General features: G+C 36.2%; 1 protein-coding gene across 2 annotated transcripts in view; it reads right to left on the bottom strand.

Moving 5' to 3' along the window:
• The window catches only part of AP3B1 (adaptor related protein complex 3 subunit beta 1), a 155231-nt gene that overhangs the window by 84355 nt on the left and 50790 nt on the right, over window positions 1-20086 (bottom strand). For both annotated transcript variants that reach the window (XM_082074286.1, XM_082074287.1), the window contains exons 8-13: window positions 11476-11637; window positions 9912-10009; window positions 7095-7149; window positions 6944-7015; window positions 4733-4795; window positions 3698-3830 (exon numbers count right to left, since the gene is read on the bottom strand). In XM_082074286.1, the coding sequence (XP_081930412.1) occupies window positions 3698-3830; window positions 4733-4795; window positions 6944-7015; window positions 7095-7149; window positions 9912-10009; window positions 11476-11637 (583 nt within the window). The remainder of the gene's footprint in view (window positions 1-3697; window positions 3831-4732; window positions 4796-6943; window positions 7016-7094; window positions 7150-9911; window positions 10010-11475; window positions 11638-20086) is intronic.

Raw genomic sequence — 20086 nt, 5'->3', positions numbered from 1 at the left:
CCTCTGCTAAGACCCCATCTGGAGTCCTGTGGCCAGCTCTGGAACCCTCAGCATAGGAAAGACATGGACCTGTTGGAGAAGGGCCAGTGGAGGCCACAAAAATGATCATCAGGATGGAACAGCTCTCCTGTGAGGACAGGCTGAGAGCTGGGGTTGTTCAGCCTGGAGAAGAGAAGGCTCCGGGGAGACCTTATTGTGTGTGGCCTTTCAGTACTTAAAGGCAGCTTCTAAGAATGATGGGGACAGACTTCATAGCAGGGCCTATTGCGACAGGACAAGGGGTGATGGTTTTAAAGTAAAAGAGGGGAGACTCAGACTGGATATAACAAAGACCTTTTTTCTAATGATGAGCATTGTGGAACACCGGCACAGTTTGCCCAGATGCCTCATCCTCAGAGACATTCAAGGCCAGGTTGGATGGGGCTTTGAGCGACCTGATCTAGTTGTAGATGTCCCTGCTCACTGCACAGGGGTTGGACTGGAAGATCTTTAAGGGCCCCTTCCAACACAAAACATTCTATAACTTTGTGATTATTTGGGTTATTAGAAGGCTATGCAAATAGTTAAAACTAAAGTTAAAAGGTAATGACCTGGCAAGTATTCAGACAAGGTAATGACAGGCAAGTATTCAGACAAACATAAATTTTCTGCTTTTCAGAACTGTCTGAAGTCTAAGCTTTTACCTGGTTAATTTTCTCACTCTTATAAAGCTGAAACCACACTAATACATATAAATTGAACACTACAAGGAGTTGGTTTTATTTTACACCATTCTAACATAATTCCAATAGCTAGGCAGAGGTTACCTGATGTATGAAGAGTTCCACTTATTTTATGACTTGCCTTTCCCTAACACTGTTCGAATGTGTATAGACTCAAAGGATAAAAATTGGTTCACCTATACATCCTACAACTGTGTTTACATTCTCTATTAAGCATAACCTGCAACTTTCAACTGAAAATGAAAATCACTCATCTGAGAAAAACATGCAGGATCTCTAGTATATGTAGTACAGACAGACAAAAAGAGACTTTCTATTATCTCATCTACATCTTACATCTAAAATTACTTTTACGTCATCATGGAGCCAGCAGTCAGTTGAAATTAACAAGGCCATTGCTGAAAGGAAACACATCAGTCAAATGCCAAATATCACACCAAAGAGCCAAAATAATTTTTTGTACTTCCCTCAGTAGAAGAGGAAGTCTCAGGTCTCAACATGGTTTCCAGAAACAAGGCTCTGGGGAAGCTGAGAACTGCTTTTGAAATTTTCTTTGCATATCTATGAGTTCTTTGTTTAGTGTCAAATTTCCCCCACTGAGGGAAGCAAAACATTTGAATCACAGAAGCACATACAGAAAGTTTGATGATGAGACATTCAAAGAGCTCTGTGAACAGTTATCTCAGCTGGACCCAAGTGACTCCTGAATAAACTGTTTAGTGTAACAACACTCTGCTCCTCAGCACCCAAGATCCAGGAGGATTAATGCCACAGTTCCTGCGCCAGATACAGCTGAGGTATCTTGCCTCTTGGGTTGTACCTACATTAAAGACCTCTCCACAAGAAGAGCACAGAATTAGAAGGTGGTTTGCCACAAGCTCATTCTTCAAGATTCTATTTTGATCTGGTAGAATTAATTTGGTCACCTCTCTTCCACACTCAAGTGAATTTCCCATAATAAGAAAACAGTGCAGAGAAAGCAGAGCTGACTCTGCTTTCAGGGGCTTCAAAACCTGCTGGATCTACCAGCTTGGGCTTCTACACCAAGAAAGGCAGCAGAACTGATTCTGGGCTTCAAACAACCATGGAATAACTAGGATAATAAACAGATTGTTTGCACACTTGAAGGGTGAAAGTTGGAGGAAAGTAAGATTAACCAAGACTTTAAAATCTACTATCTTACACACGCTAAATCTCCTTTTTCTCCCTTACCATGGCCAAAACTCTTCTTACGTTCAGTAAGCTGTGACAATCGGTAATTTCCTGCCACCTGAGCAGAGGTACCATGTAAATTATACCATTCTATGCATTCCTTGAAAGAAGGAATAAAGACACTATGGCAAAGCACATTGCCAGCTGCCAAGTTTAAAAGATCCTCAACATATACTTTCACAACAGTAAGCACAAGAAGATAATTTTATTTGCTTAACAACTACTTAGAAACAGTCAAGAAAACTAGTCTTGTTGATACAGAACTTTGTATACATGCACATGCACGTGTGTGTGTGTGTGTGTGTGTGTGTATGGAAGTACTTTGAAGAAAATACTAAATTGAGAAACTATGATAAAAGAAAAAAGCCTTTTCCTCTTATCTTGGTTCCTTCTCAGCAAAAAGAAAAACAAAGCAAGAAAATGGAGCAAGAAAGAAGGACTAAGTAACAAACTCAGTATTGTGAAGTGATAGTTTTATTATTTTATTTAAGACAGGAGAAAAAAAAGGGGGGTTGGGGGTAACTTATACATGCTGAAAGAAGCCTGCTGACCTAAGAGGAAGACTGTTAGTAGAATTAAGCAGAATCAAGAACAAGTTTTGAAGCTTCTATTTTTAATACAGTCATTGCTGAATGCAATACAAAAAGCTGCACTATGCAGACACGGCCTGGCAACACAATATGGGAAGACACTTTAAACACAGCTGATAACCAGAAAAGCAGAAAGGAACGTAAGGTCTGGAACACTAGGAAATGAAAGTTACATATATTAAAACTACCAAGCTATACACGGAGGACTCTTGGAAATTTTTGATACAAGGTGCAGTGGGAGAGAAGGAGAACTTGTAGTTCATAAATCAAAGAAGAGAAAGATCTGAGTGTATCAGCAGGTCACAGAATGATTGTGTCTCTATTAAGGATCTTCTTAGGATTACCATGAAAAATATGTCCAGTAGATACAGAGAGGAATTAATGTCACTTTTCCAAGCCTAGATTAGATCTTACCTGTGTTCTCTGAACAACTCTAATTATTCCAGGCCACCTCAAAAACAAGCTGTTCCTTCTTCCTGACATTATTATTTTTAAACCCTATTTCCAACATTTAACCATATTCATGTAGATTGTCCATTGTATAATAAGCTTCTGATTATCTTATTGACTTCTTCTGTGCAATATTCACTGGTAACTGGTAAAAATATACAGTTTTATCAGGTATTGATTTACAGTGCTGCTATATCTCGTTCAACTTGAACTGGTCATTGCTGTATTCCTTAGTGACTTGGAAACAGAAGGCTAGGCTACAAAATCAAGCCAAATTTGGGGCCGTTTATCCTAAAACTGTTTAATATGTTTTTTCAGTTAGTCATTGATACACTAAAAAAAAAAATCCCAAGCTTTCAGCACCCTCTACAGGCTGTTTCGATGCAACTAAACATAGTAACTACTGTTGTCTATGATAATCACAACAGCACACTTTAATTACAGCATTTTGAGGAAAATGAAAAAGTAAATATGTAATTGCAAGCCACAAGGAATTTATTTCACTAACAGAATAGAAAAAAAGCAGCCAGTGATTATTACAGCCTTTTGAAGTGCTTCAAACAAGAAGCACCAGAATCACTATTTTTATCCAGTCATGTCAGCTGAATTCTTACAAAAGTCAACTGCCATATACTTTTTAACATGATCTGCTCTGCGTGGTTCTCATTAAGAAAAGTTTCATACCATGAGCTACTCATAAAACAAACAGAACATTTCACTTACCATCCCTGTTGGACAGCAAACATACGAGGCCATTAAGGCATGTGTCAGTCACTTCGGTGATGTTAGTTGCACATCTGCCTATAGCCTGAATTGTAGCTGCAGCAAACTGTTTATCTTGGCTTTTCACGTAAGTCTAAGGAAACAGGATTTTTATTAGTCAATACATAAGTCTTGTCAACCAAAGACTTATCATATTATTCTCATAAGACAGACACACTGTATAACAAATTCAATCTAGAAAGCTACACTGCACATGAGAAGTCATACTTTTTCACCTCATTGTCACTTTTAGAAGACATTTTCTTGCTGGCTTGGGTCACCCATGGCCACGCAAAACTCTGATTTCAAGAAAGCTTTGGACAGGGGTCAATTACCCAAAACCAGCAATCACTTTGTGTGCAAGGTTGGAGGAGTTGATGAGCCTTCTTTTCAGAGGGGTTCCAGGTCATTTAACCAGGAGCAGCTGTGAAACTATGAATAACCTACCTGCCTGAGAACCAGTAACTTTCAGAGAAATCCAGCCAGAGAACTGAAGCAATGATAATAAATGTCATAAGCAAAGAGGAAAGAAAGAAGGACAGCCACTGTTTCACAATATAGGCAGAACATCTTGCTGACACATATACAGATACTGCAGATAATACTACTTCAAATGACTTACAGAAGGCTTGGCAATAAGTGCTAATGGCTAAATATTGCTAAAATTAAGACCTTATCTTCTAGTGACTTACAGTGTCAGTCAAGCTGGTAGAGTTTGTTTTAAAGAATTTAGAATGATTGAGTTTTTCTCACCACTTATTTTTTTATTTTTGCTAGCTGGAAGGAAGGTGAGAAACTTTGGAACTCTTTTGCACATATAAAAAACTCCATTAGCCATTACAATACTAGACAGTTTCATTTCCACTCCAAGAACATTTTATCATGGAAAAGACTTTACCTTGAAAATTTAAGACTAAGAATCTAGATGAAACATCCAACAATGGCAATTGGCCAACAAATAACGTTTCATATAAAAACAATACACTTTGCACAAACCTGAAATTCCCGAAGCAGCGTAGATATGTTGGCTTCATTTGCTAAATTTGTCAAGATTTCAAGCTACAAGAAAAAAATAAGATATTTTATCAAAAGCTAAAATATTATAAACAGTCCCACATATACACTATGCTTTTACTCTATATAAATAAAAGATAATACTACTAAAAATACCACTTAGAATTCAATAGAGTATACCAGGTTTCAGTATAAACTAGTAGAAGCATTGCACTCTGGAGGAACATTCTCCTTGCAAGTACACACCAGGCTTTCAAAGCAGGACTCTAGGGTTCAGTGATGCATTTTGCATGAGCTTTAGCTTTCATGTTGCATTGCATATCAAATGGGCTTGAAATACTTCTGGCAACATGGTTTCCAATGTTATACAACAGGCCCTAGTGTATAAGAAGCATGTGACACTGTAAGAAGAAATAATGGAAATTAAAACTACAGCAGGGGAGAAATAAAGTGTCTGTTACATTCAGTTGAACTGCAATAAAAGATCTTAAAAATCAGGAAAGAAACAGTTGCATCTATGAGACTCCTCAGATCTTAATCTACATCAACAACATCAGATCCTGAGAGGCCCCTTCTTTGCTCCTGGTGAACAGGAGGATGATATACAACACTTGGCGCATACTGTTAAGATGCTATCCTTCTGGGTTGTTTTAACTTTGAAGAAGAAAGAATTACTATATAATCTGAATGAGATAAACTGAAGAAAAAGACAACTCCGCCTCTGTCAAGGGAAGTCATGCCTCAGAAAACTGTTGGTATTTTTTGTCGGATGCGCACAGACAAGGACACTTATTTGATATAATCCACTTGTACTTCAGAAGCAATTTGATAAAGACTTGTCACCAAAGGGTCTTAAAGATAGATATTCTAGCATAGCATATAAAGCAAGTGGATAGATGAATACACAGGAAAAAAAAAAGATACTATTTTACAGAGCAGGAAGGCTATCAATGGAATCCCACAAATACCTTTGTTGGTGTTTTGCTTTTGAACATACTCATATATGAACTATGGAAAGTAATGAGAAGATTGAACACAGATAAATGTAAAGTAATGTTTGTAACTTGGGAAAAATCCTTAACTTTACAGAAAATGATAACTGAGAATTTCTGGTCAAAATACAAGCTAAGCAGTCATCAAAAAAGAAAATTGGACATTGGGAAAGAAAGAGAGAACAAAACAGAAATCTAAACAATGGAGCAGATGAAATCCAGGGTGCTCCTACATCTTAAATACTGCCATAGGTCTCGTCCTCCTATCTTAAAGGCAGATAGGATGGAACTATGGGGGTAGGGAGTGAAGAAAAGTACAGGATTTTCTTTCGTACGTAACAGTGTAAGTTGTCCTAAACTTTTAAGCCACCAAGAAAGAACCGAGTCAACGAAGGGAAAAACTACAATTTCTACTTCTCCACCTATTCATCACTGCATTATCAATTAATATGGGAATTTAAATGTATCAACTTTCAAATTATTTCAGGAGTGACTTTTCCTGGATAACACTAAGTCTTACTAGTATTCTCAACACTTTTCATAATCATTAGATGTGGGGAAGACTTATTGCCTCCAACTGCCTCAAATTTACTTAGATTTCATTCTGGACTATTAAAAATACGATGGGTTGGGCATAGCCATCTTGGACTGCACTACTCTGCACATGTAATGAGGGTGTAAAATGGATGCAAAACGAAAATAAGGAAAAAATAATGTTCCTTTAAGAAACTTGTACCTTCACTCCTTCCACAGAAGTGCCTATGACAATCTAAAGCAAAACAAGAGAAAAGGCACATAATAGTAGACAATTTTTTAGCTATTGTTTTGTCAAGGATTTCACAACTGTTAAAGACCAAGAATAGAGAAAACAAGAAGATGGCATCCTAAAATCAGCATTGAGATGTGGCCTTGAGGAAAGCCTAAAGTACTGCTCATGTTGAATGCTGACTTCAAAGGGAATTTGGGATTCTAACACTGTCCCATTTTGTCCAGGAAAACAGATTTAAACTATGTTTAAGCCAACAGTATCAAAGACTGTGTGATTTAATTTCAATGTTCTAAAAGCCACAACTCTACACTTCTTAGTGTAAAAAGGAACAGCACAGAATGATGTGTGACATATGAGTGCAAGAAAATTTTACCTTCCTGTTGCAAACAGAATTGTCCAGCAGTATATGGATGAATTTACTTTTAAACTCACCTTCAGTGTTTTGATCATTGTTGGATCAGTTGATCTAACATAGAAACTCTTCATATAAGGTTCAAACATGCCCTGAAAAGCAGAACATATTTAAGTAGCTTTCCTGTGTTTCATATAAAATGTGATTTAGAAAATTCTAAATAGGATATACCTTCCTCTGAATCGACATCGTGGCAATATTTTGCAGAACAATATACTGCACCTCCCTAGAATTTGAAAAGAAAAACAAGAGTTATTCTGCAAAATTACAGATACATAGAATAATGCATCATGGCAAAGAAAGTGCAATTCTATTTTAATCCAAAGTAATTTGATTTGATACATTTGCTTGGCACAAACAGAAGGAAGAAGTTTATTGTCAGCTGCTACAACTTCTTCATCACATTCATCATTTCACAATTTTGATCAACACAGGAAGATGCATCATGACACCAAAATCTCATTTTTAAAAACTTCAATATGCAAAAAAATCACCAACATCAAAGCAATGGTGCTTCTTGTAAGCCTTGGGCTTTTTTAAAACCACAGCTCACAAAACCCTCACATTTTGTCTACCACCTTGAAATGTTAATATTTCAGGATGACATACCTGAGAACAAAACCACATGGGCCTTATCTGCCGTGTGGAAGTGACTATATTAGTCAGAACAGCTAATCCTTACACAACTAGCAAGAATTGCTATGACTTTTGTGGTCTTAAAAAAAATTTCCTATTAATTCTCAAAAATGTTCAGGGTCTCCTGTGACTTAAGAGTATACACTGGCAGACATGCACATCTATAAAGAGCAGCACTTTAACAAAACAGACTTTGTCAAGACACAGATAACAGAATTATGTAAAATTCTAAATACAAAGACATTAAACATGTTTGGAGGATATTCTTATCATTAATGTATTAGTTTAAAAGCTTCAGCAGGAGTGAGCAGAAAATAAATTTGGGTACCAGTAGAAAGCTTTTAAACCACAGAGTTTCTGCCACCAATTGCTTAAAAACTAAGTAATAATTTACATGCAATTTTTCTGAACCATGAGTGCTCAAGTTCTTTCAGGATGCAAATCACATCCTAATAGAGAAATCATCACATCCATTATCTCCTCTTATTCCAAACTGTCTAATGGCTTTGTGGCAATTACAGCTGTTGCTTACAAAGAAAAGTCATAATAGAGAAGTACTTAATATCTTTTAAACCTATTTTAATGTAATTCTTACAAAGGTACATGGAAATAGTTAGCTACACATGATGAATCAAGACTAGAAATTGTTACAAAATGCTCTTCCAGGCACTCTCACCTTAACTAGATTATAGCATATTTGACATTAATTTAAAGGCCATAGGCACATAACTTGAAGGGCAAACAGCAAAAGCTTATTTCAAAGTGGGTCTAATAGCAAAAGTATTCCACATAGACTGGTAACAGAGAATGGACAAGCCATTCAATATAGGAAAATCAGAAGACCAGCACTATTTTAGGCATTAGGTGAGGTACAGGAAAGATGTGACCTCTCTTTTGATGAAATTTGAGTATAAATGAGCAATAAACAATACGCAAAAATAATCCCTTCAACTTATGGATTTAGTTCTATACATTACCTGTACATATTTCAAACTGCTTTAGCCATTTTACTTATCTTTGTATAGTATAAACAGAATGGGAAGCATATTGTAGTATAAAACCAAACACAAAAATAACAGTGATTCATTTTTATCTGAAATAAAAACATGAATACTCTATCAAGCCCAAATGTACAGCTTCAGTAACTTTTAAATGAGAGACACTAGCCACGTGCACACTGCAGATGTTTACAGTGAACGAGCTCTACAGTGATTGGGCTTACAAAAGTTAAAGCCCACGTAAGACAAGTAATCTTGTCAGACACAACAGAAGAGGGTTTTTTTAACAGCTTCTTGTCTGTTTGGTGTCACCAACTTTAAAAAATAAATCATTTTCACAGCAAAGTTGTAGCCAAAAATACTCTGTTTAGTTACAAAGTTATTCTGAAAACAGCTATCACAGTTTAACTCCAGCTAGCAATCAGAAAGACTCGCTCACTTCTCTCCTCCCAAGCCCCAAGCAGGGGAGAGAATCGGAAAGGAGAAACTAGTGGATTGAGATAAACACAGTTTAATAAAATAACAAAATAATACTAGTATACTACTACTAATAATAACAACAATAATTATATTTATAAAATAAAATACAAAGTAAGTGATACTCAATGCCATTCCTCACAAACTCCATCTGCACCAAGCAGCCAGTCCTGGGAAGAGAGAGAGCACCCTGGTCCTGAACAGCCGGTCACAGGGAGAGAATGAAAAAGGGCCAGAAAGACAGAAAGGCCCAGAGGCCACTGTGAAACATCAGGATGGCAAAGGCTGAACTAAAGGAACTCCTGAACAGAACAGAACTCAACTGGAACAGAGCAGAACCAGCATGGGTCTCCTGAACCTGAAAACCCAACTCACACTCAGATTCAGCAGTATCCAAGCGGTATTTTAACAAATATGTTTCCTAGTTTGTCTGTCAACAATAAGTGTTTAATATAAAGAACAAGAAAAGAAAACACACATCTGAAGACTTTTTTAGTGCCTAGGGAGACAGTAAGGAACTCCAATATAATTAAATTTCCAATAACTTCCAGTAATTAAAAAAATCTAAGAACTAAGCAAACTAGTTAGTACTACCTCTATTTGTATACTAACTAGAAGCTATGATTCTTCTCAGAATGAATGTCATAATTAAGAATGAAACATGATATTGAATGATCACTGGATGCGATAGTGAAAATGACGGAATTGCTTTTAACGATCTTCATTTGTTAAGTAAAAATTAATATTACAGGACAATTTTTAAATGAAACTCTAATACCACAACAGTTATATTCTTATAACTATGGCTAAACAAGTATCTGCAAAAAACTCTCACATAAAAGTAGACATAATAATGTAAAGCATGGACTTGACATACCTATTACTACGCAGTAAACGCACCAAGGATTTAGAAACAAGACCAGCTTCAGATTTTGGTGCTGAATGCCAGTAAAGCTGTGCAACTGCCATTACCACCTAAAAGAAGAACATTCAGAACAGCATGTTAACTTTGAATTGTTGTACATGTTGATCACAGTTGCTTCAGACCTACAGAACTACCAACTCACTCTTCTTCAGAAAGCACTCCAAGTAATGCCATAATTATGACACTTAACTTGGTATCTTAAATCTTACTACCAATGAAACAAAAATTATTATTGATCAATAAAAACTGATTAAAGACATCTGACACGAGGAAATAACTGGAAGATTTTTAGCAATATACTACAGGGATCTTTATTACTGACAAAAATCCAAGGTCAAAGAGAAAGCAATTAATTTAATTGGTGGTCAATTCTGTGAATAGTACAAAAATTGGTGTAATAGCCATTCAAAGCAGCATGATTTCATTTGACAAACTGCACTTAAACATCTCAGTTAACTTTAGTAACAGAAAGTTAAAGATCATAAATGTGAGAATCAATACCATATTTAACAGATATTACGAAAATTATTTATGGAATGTGGAAGATAAGCAACTGAACTTGTTCTCAGTGCAGTGTGATGGCAAACATACCTTAACATAAGTTTTCTTACTGTGAGATGAGGAATATTGTATAGACATTGAACAGTGATTTTAGCAAAAGGCTGTGTTCTAACACAATTATTATTGTAAAAGTTTATTCAACTTGTTTCCAAAGTCTGCTGGCAGACTATAAGCAGTTGTGAAAAGAGTCAGAAATTAGTTGGAATCTAGAAATATGTTTCATGGGAGAAAAAAAAAAACTGATCTGTTTAGCTTATCAAGAGCAGGTTCAGTGGTGACTTATTCACAGTGCAGGGGTTTTTTTTGCAATTATATGAATATCAATTATCACTGAAAGTCTTTTCCTGAAGACTTATGTCTTGATTAACAGGACAAACAAGTTAGAAAAAAAGTTCTGTGTTTTGAGTAATGTCACAATGATTCACCATGAGCATGGCTTTTTCCAGTTCTAAAAATCTACCTGCATCTTAAATCTCATGGAAATATTGCAGAGCATACTATAGTCATAACGTCATATCTATCATGGAACTCTGCCAAGGCACCAATGATAAGAATCTGGCTTAGGCTGACAAAGAATTTAGGCACATAGTTGTCTACTTCTAAAATGTGAGACTCAAAGGAAAGCACAACCACCAAAACTGAAAGTTTGTGCCATGCTAGTTGCTGAGAACTTGAGCATTAAAAGCTAGTTGGTATGGTCACCACATACTGCTGAAGCTGGATTCAAATGTTCTAAGACTCTGTTTGTCCTTAATATTTGGAGCACATATCACATACAGTTCTGGTGTTTTACTCAGAAGTTAACAGCAGTGTGCCCAGTTAATTTCAAAAACAGAAAGAACCACCATACCATACACTACTAGAGAGTAAGACTGTATTTTTCAATCTTTTAAATTTTCTAGAAGCATAGATATTTAGTAGTTTAACATTTTAATCAGAAAGGAATTTGTCATACAGCAGCATTTCGGCTTTGAAGTAAGGGCTTTGTATTTCGTAACAGCAGCCTGTGATCTGGGTCCATAGTGTAGGTGTTTTTCACTTTCCGATCCTTTTCTTTCTGTTCTTCATCAGATTCATAGAAATTATTTTCACTATATTCTTCCACCACCTCATCATTCTACCAAAAGACAAAATGACAAAAAATAAATAGAATATTTGAATCAACAGGTTTTACTTATTAAGGAAGTCACATACAACACCACAAATTCATGTAAGATTTACACACTTCTCAAGCCTGGCCTTTTCTGATGAAGTACAAAGCCTTGAGCTGTTTAAATGAAGGAATGAGTTATCAGCACAATGTCACTTAAGAAAACAACACACTGAAATAATTTAGTAAAGTTTGAGATATTAGTAAATCAATCCTCTTTTACTCTGGAAGCTAAATAAAACAATATAAAGGAATATGTTGGATTATGCAAACATTATAAATTAAAACATATCCTAAGATTTTTGATGTGCATCAAAAAATGGATAAAGAATATATGCCTGTATTTAATTAGCACTAAAAACTCCCCAAACTTAAAATAATGAAGATGGAAACCAGCAGGATTAGATCAAAACAAAACATCAGATCCCAGAAGATCTGGTCTGGATTATCAACACTGAGAGTACTCAACATTACAAACCAATTTTTTTTTTTTAAAAAAAGCTACTGACTTCTCCACCTTCTTATATCCAAGGGTGTGTCCTTTCTCTCCTAAATTCCTCCATCTCACTTTGTCACCAGAACACAAAACTAAGAGCATTACTGTGGATAGCTGGAGCTACTCACATTACAATAGACTGGCTGGTACCAAACACCAACTGTACCAATAGCTCTGCTTGTCTTTCTTTCAAGTTTCTGCCCAACTATTTTAAGGAATATCCAATCCTACACAATTATTTAAAGAGGGCTATTTAAGTCATATACCAAAATTACTGATTTTTTAAAAGACACAGTTATTTTTGAGACAAATCTATCTTTTTAATTCTAGCTGGTAGTAAGGAAAGTGAATGGAAGAATAGTTAGAAATGAAAATAAATACTTATTTAATAGGTCTTCAGAAAAGTAGGCAAGGGTAGCTTCAGATATTTGTTGCATGCCTTAGTCAAATCTCATGTGTAGTGAAAGATCCATAGAAATGTCTTCAGTAGAGGCAGGGGTGTAAGGGGGAATAAGGGGTGAAGTAACAATAAATCAAAGTTGCCACTTTATTCTGTTTTATATTAAAATTAGAAAAGACATTGAAAATAAGATTTCCTTTCACATTTCTTCTCATTTTTACTACTTGATGCCAACAGTGCTCTCGGTGTTCCATAGAATCTTCAGCAAGCTCTTAGATTTCTTATGCAATGGCAACTCAAGTGATTTAGTTTGTTTATTTCTCTGTCTCTACATCTTTGTGTCAGTCACTCTTCTAAACTAAAAACTCAAGATGCTAAATCAAGATTACAAGTAACCAAATTCCTCCCCTTGTCTACGGGACAGGCAACTTGAAAGCAAAATTCCTGATCCCAGTGCATCTCAACCCTGCACTGCAGAAGCTTCCTCTAACAGAAGGAGTATAATTCAGTCTTCATTGATTCAGTCTTCAGTATCCCAGCCTTGACTGCTAACAGGCACACACATCACTACTATTGAACTCAACAGGAATAAAGTTGGAAATTGTACTTAACTCATTAATCACTGTTGTAAACAAACAGCTTGAACTCTCACATTTTCTTTTTTTTTTTTTTAATAGTTGTTGGTTAGAAACATATTTGGAGCAGAATTCCAAATAATTATAAAGCAACTTAGGCCTGTTGTGAAAACATTTTAATTTAAATCCCATTAGAGCCCTTATATTTAATTACTTTCTTTATACCCCTAGCCTGGCCAGATCCCTCTTGTAGAGCCTTTGTATCCTCAAGCAAATCATCACTCCTGCCCAACTTAATCTGCTGGAGGGTAAGAAGGGTCTACAGAAGGATCTGGACTGGCTGGATTGTTTGGCTGAGGTCAGTTGTATGAGGTTCAACAAGGCCAAGTACCGAGTTCTGCACTTGGGTCACAACAACCCCAGGCAGCGCTATGGGATGGGGAAGAGTGGCTGGAAAGCTGCCTGGCAGAGAGGGATGCGGGAGTGTTGATTGACAGTGGCTGAACATGAGCCAGCAGTGTGCCCAGGTGGCCAAAAAGGCCAACAGCATCCTGGCTTGTATCAGGAATAGTCTGGCCAGCAGGGCTAGAGAAGTGATTGTGCCACTGTATTCATAGAATCATTTCAGTTGGAAGAGACCCTCAGGATCATTGAGCTGGTGAGGGGTCTGGAGCACAATTCTTATGAGGAGCAGCTGAGGGAACTGGGGCTGTTCAGCCTGGAGAAAAGGAGGCTGAGGGGAGACCTTATTGCTGTCTACAACTACCTGAAAGGAGGTTGTAGCAAGAAGCGGGTCTTGGTCTCTTCTCCCAAGTAGCAAGTGATAGGACAAGAGGAAATGGCCTTAAGTTACACCAGGGGAGGTTTAGATTGGATATGAGGAAAAACTTCACAGAAAGGTTTGCCAGGCATTGGAACAGGCTGCCCATGGCAGTGGTGGAGTCACCATGCCTAGAGGTGTTTAAAAGATGCATAGATGAGGCTCTTAGGGACATGGTTTAAAGGTGGACTTGACCGTGCTAGGTTAACAGTTGGGCTCAATGATCTTAAGGTCTTTTCAAGCCAAAACGATTCCATGATTCTATAATGGAAAAAGTTAGCACTGCTAACACTCTAATAATTTTTACTGCCAGCACAGTACAGAAAATAAGACTCTTGCCTTTCGGAGATGAGAGTCTTCCTCTTTTAACTATTAGTGTTGAATCAACAAGCTGCTAGTTTCCACAGATAATTTCCTGCACACTTTTTCTCTAATAATCGGTATCTATATTGCGTCTACATGAAGCTGCGGGAGATGCTTCTTCACACATCCTTGAAGAAATTCTAGATTTTGGTGACACTCAAATTTTTCAAATTTTAGATTAAAATTCTCCCATGCTTTCTCTTGTCCTTTCGATCACTTTATATGCAGTTTCAGAGTTGATTTAAGACTAATCATGCCATTAAAAGTTTTTTATCACTCTGTTTGTTTGTTAAAAACATGTTTTTTTTCAACAGGATTAATAAAATGATCTGGCTCACTTTGTGGTCATAGGATTACTAGAACCGCTGAATTTTCAAAAGGTGGTAAAGGATGAGGGACAGAACAGAGGCATTCCCTTTCAGTGCGAGTCTTTAACTAAACTGCATTAAGTACACTTAACAGTTTGTAGTAGCACATGATTTAATTGTGCAGTTAATAGCTTTTCTAAATTGTGAAACCACTAAAAAGTTCAGAACCCTGGGAGAATGAAGTGATGAAAAACTGAGAGACCACTAGCATTCCAGGCTAGAAGTTGCAAATGGACTCTGTGCATTCACCATCTTCTGCGATTTATTTAATCCAGTAGAGAAGTGAGTACTTTAGTGTGAAAGAACAGGCGTAATTCTTTTTTATGTTATTCCAGACATACAGTTTAGGGACATCTTCATAAAGTATTAACAGCTTAAATGAAGAAACTGCCAGATAATAAGTTCCACTAGCCTGTTTTTAAAGTCACTGAGTAAATGAGCTAACATTTAACAGAGATCTTGCTTGAAATTACATTTAATATGGCATTAAAGTTGAGAATGTGACTTCCATTTAGGATAAAAGGCATTATGTGAATGCTTCAATTATATCCAAACAGAGTTTTAGACTTCAGTTTCTCTCCTCAGATTCGTAAGGAAACACACTCACAGCTTTTTTGATTCCTGCAGTATAATCTTTGGCAGATAACATTGTATCTACCTTCCAGAGCCCTTTCTAATCTTTCTAAGAACTGGTCTCGAAAGAGTTTTGGATAAGCTAAGTTTTGAAGGTAAGAAGAGTTTTGGGACTATTCACTATTCAGTGAATCTGACTGCAATACCAAAACCACCTTAGACAGCAAAGATCAGCAATCCACTTGCTGTATGATGAACATGATCCTTGGAAAATGGAAATGGTAGAAAATGTATAAACCAGTTTCCTACTTTAAGAATTAATGACGTATCCAAGATAGATATGAAATTTTGATACTGTGAAGATGCCTACCTAAATCCTTCCACATGCTTCACAGATGGGTTTTGGAACACAAGGATAGACCCATGTTGGGTCTACCAGAGCAACACAAAAATTTTCCTCAAGATTGCTCAAAAAGCCAAGGAGATGTGCTGTAACAACTTTCTGATGGACAAGGAGACCTCAGCCAATCACAGCTGTTAACAAACACATGCTGGCAGAAGTATCTATCCTCTCCACAACAAGAACTTCTTTAATAAGTTACAGGTATGTCAGTTTAGGGAAAGCTTGACACGAAGAATTACTAGTCGCCTAAAAAAAGGCACAATCTCACATGGTAAAAATATTTAAGAAAATAAAGTGTAAGCAAAATAGTCTGCAGCCTGGCATGAGAAAGGCCTTAGAAGGCACAAAGGCAAGTTTGCCAGAGATCTTCAGGTACTAAATGACTGAGAGCAAGTTGTAACTTTTGTCTTATTAATCCAAAGGGAGTTGAAGAGTCTCAGAATAAAGGGACCAGATCATCCACTTCATAAACAATGGCTTCCCTTCAAGTACTAACCACCCACCAAAGTATACTCACTTTTTCTTAGGTGGGCTGTCATTGTAACCAGTTGTGTGATTAAGACTTGTGCTACAGTGAATGGACTAACAGGACCTATTAATGATCTGATGAGATGCTGTAATGGCCATGTGAAAATAGGGAGGTATTTCAAGTTCCTAAGTATTAAGTGCCATTTTATACTCCTTCAAGTATGAGAAATATTTCTATGTGTCTGGCAGGTCCTGAAGGTATAGGGCCTACGGAAGGTCCAAAACACCATAAGACTAGGCAAGGCATCTTGCAGCATTTAGAACAATATTTCATCCTCAGAAAAATGAATCATATCCTGGTTTCTCTAAAGTTTAAAAGCTTCAGATACTTCCTTTTCTGTAGGACAAAATTAATGAAGCAACTCATCAAACTATTTTCCTATTTTGAATTTTACCGAATTCTTTAGTGCTATATTGAAGGAAAACAAGTTTCCAGCACCTACCAAACTCCTGCTGATGCTCTTGTATGCAGAATCATTGGAAAAGAATGGGCTGGGGATTACAAGACAGGTGAGAAACAAACCAGATCACAGTACCAGGATGCAGGTTACTGTAATGGTTACAAACTGTAGCTATTCCTGAAGGGACAGAAAGCTACTGTCCACACTGCCAACAGAGCAGAACAGTGTGTCCTGTGTGGTCTCAGACACGATGCATTTACAGCTTTCAGGAACAACACTACATAAAAATGAATGAGAATTTGAGAAACTTAATTTCTCCTTTCTACAAATAGAACAGAAAAAGATTCTGGTAATGAAGTAGTGGTCTGGGATAACACCTGTATTCTATCACGAAAGAAATTGTAAAGAGGCTTCCTGAAGAAATGTGCAGTCACAGGATCAGAAGGCATACAGTCTGCTACTCCCTTCTAAATTAAGTCAAAATAGACTGAACACTTTCAGTCCAAAAGTCAATAAACACAGAATGCAATGATTAGGTAGTGTGATATGAGATATAAACAAAAATATATAGCCTATATTATTTATACAAAATACCCATACAAAGTTATCGCACTACCAAATATTGCATATCACTTCACCAGGGACCAGATCTGTTGCTCCTACATAAATCAAAAAGTACAAACACATTATCAGTTAACTAAACCACAATGGAATGAAGAACCAATAAAGATCACAAGATCATCATGATGTTACTCTGGTATGTCTGAATGGTATAATTTTTACTTCAATTACAACCATAGTCTATACATTACCATCAGGATAGAAGGGTCAGAAAAAAACTGAGTTTTTGGTTGGATTTGTAGAACTATGCAGATATGAAGCCACTGAAACAGTCTCGGATGTCTACAGTGCCCTCTTCTGTGGATCATTTTTCATATTACAACTCTACTCAAATGAGTCTCCTGGAATTATACTGAAAATGTAATACATTAATATAGTTATATAAAAGATATTATATAATTCTAATAAACTACAATGGAAACTGGTACTTCAGTTTTAACTTTTAGCTAAAAGCTATCATGTTCTAGTCAAATGAGATTTCATGGTTCCTTGCACACAATTATATTCATGGGTTTTTAAAGTTTATCTAGAGAGATAAACATGTTTTCAGCTAATAGAAATTGAAGTATTAATGGGAATGGTAGTTGTGACAAACTGAAGAAATATTTGGGTCACACTGTGAATTATATTTTCTGATTTAACCCCCGCTCTATAACCTTCATATTGGACTAACAGTCACATGATGCTGACAAACAATCTATTTTTCAAATACAAACATCTACCAGGAAACTATACAACTTGAAAATGGGTTAACAATGTGATTGCCATTGAAAGTTCTTACTAGACTCTTTATAATTCAGTGACAAATGTGTCAACCGTCTATTAATACAAAAGGCCAAGAGACACAAGAAAGTTGCAGGTTGAGAATCCATGATCTAAAAACATGGGAAAAGAATGGGATAAGAAGTTTTCAAAGAAGAAAACTCCCCCATTCTTTTCTGTCTTTATCATGTTCATACAAGTAGACACCCTTTCCTGTTTTCAGGGCATTGACAAAAAACAGGGCATTTTCACACAAGAGGTATTTCACTCAGGAGTAATTGTTTTCCCACAGATTTCATCTCACTGGGATACAGAAGTTCTGAGGTGTTTCTGAGCTCAATTAAAACCCTTCACTAGAAAGACCTTGGATTTTATTCTCAGGTTGTTTCAAAGAGGGAGTTGAGGGAAGGGAGGAGTATAACTTAGATTTATATTCCATAAGGGCTCAAGGTTGTGGCAATGGTCTCATGGTCTAAAGATCAGCTGCACTTTCTCATGACTTAAATAATTCCAAGTTTAGTATCTTTCAAACCAAGGTAATGTCATGACAATTCAGCATTATGAGTAAGAAAGGACTGTGTCAGCACGTAACAATAGTCCAAAGCTGCAAGAAGTAAGCTTCAAACTAAGTGAGATTATAAACAATATCTATTATTTGTCTTTAAACCACCAGCTTTAGTCTCAGTTCAATTCTAACAAACAAGAAAGCCATTGCACAAAATCCTCCAGCATCTTCTTGGTACTCTTAGCAGTTTAGTGACTATGATGTTCTAACATTCCTGTAAACAGCTATGCTAGGGCAACTTTAAGATATCATTCTGTAAGAGAATTAATCTTCCAAGTCAGCATACTTTGTGGTATTAATAGCCTCTGGAGTTGCATGTTTCATACTAACCAAAACATTTTCACATTTCTTTAGAAAAGCCACATTTTAATGTGGCTAACAAACTCACCATAAAATTCTACTAATTTGGGGATATTTTATACACAATTCCATAAAGCTTTCTATATTAAAGCTTCCAATTTTACAAATAAGAAGCTTGATACCTGAGCTACACTAAAGTACTAAAGACACCATTCAAGCATGAGAACCAGACTGTGGCAAGTGCAATTTAACTTTAAGGCATTTTCAGTTACAACACTGTTTTTAACTTTACTTCCAGTATATATAAAAGTTACGTGATAAACAATAAAAAATGAAGCTTCATTTGTAGTTTACTATAACTTTTCCTCTCATATAGATATTCTAAGACCATATCCCCACATATTCTCATTTATATAATACCCTCTATAATTCCAGTGCAGACATGGATGTTTATTTCATTCTTAGAGAAATACAAAACAAAACAAAACACAAACAACAAACAACAAAAAAAAACCACCACAACATAAGTATGTAAACTCATTTGTTACATGACTGCAAAAGCTCTTCAATCCAGCCACACAGTGGCTTTTAAAAACTTGTTTAACCAATAACAAAGTTTTGAATACAAACTCAAGTGTAATGAATTAAAATACTAAAAAAAAAAAAAAAAAAAAAAAGTATCTTTCAGAAAGCCTGTACTCAGAATTCTAAGTTTTGTACTACAGCTCTGAGACAAAAGCATTGCACAGGTGTATGCATGGGTTTGAGGACCACTGAACATTAAATTTTTCCCTATGTATCACAATTACAGGAACATCTGTGCTAAGTAACTTCATACCCAACTAATCTGAAAATTCAAGTGTTCAAAAGCTCATGCTCATTTCTATAAGAAGCAGCAAGTACATCTAGGACTGGTGTCTAAAAATAGAGTCTAACACTTAAATATGTTGCAATAATTATCTTTCTATAACCCTAAGTACCCAGTGATTATTCTAACAAAGTCTCACAATACTTGGAGGTAGAATTTAAAGAAAAAAAAAAGATTTTTAGATCCCTTTCATTTTTCAAAATAGTTCCATTCTCCTCAAAATGGAAGTGAGGCAGCTTTCTCTTACCACAAATACACTTTCAATACTGTGTGGAAAGGCACAATAAAGAGAGTGCAAAGACCAATTTGCAAAGCAAAGAAGGGGAAAATGAACAAACAAACAACAATAACCAAAAAAAAAAAAAAACATTTA

The sequence above is a fragment of the Streptopelia decaocto genome (assembly GCF_964273445.1).
Source record: "Streptopelia decaocto genome assembly, chromosome: Z".
Classification (NCBI taxonomy): Eukaryota; Metazoa; Chordata; class Aves; order Columbiformes; family Columbidae; genus Streptopelia; species Streptopelia decaocto.
Note: the sequence above shows the minus strand (reverse complement) of the source record. Positions and strands in the feature narration are given on the sequence as shown.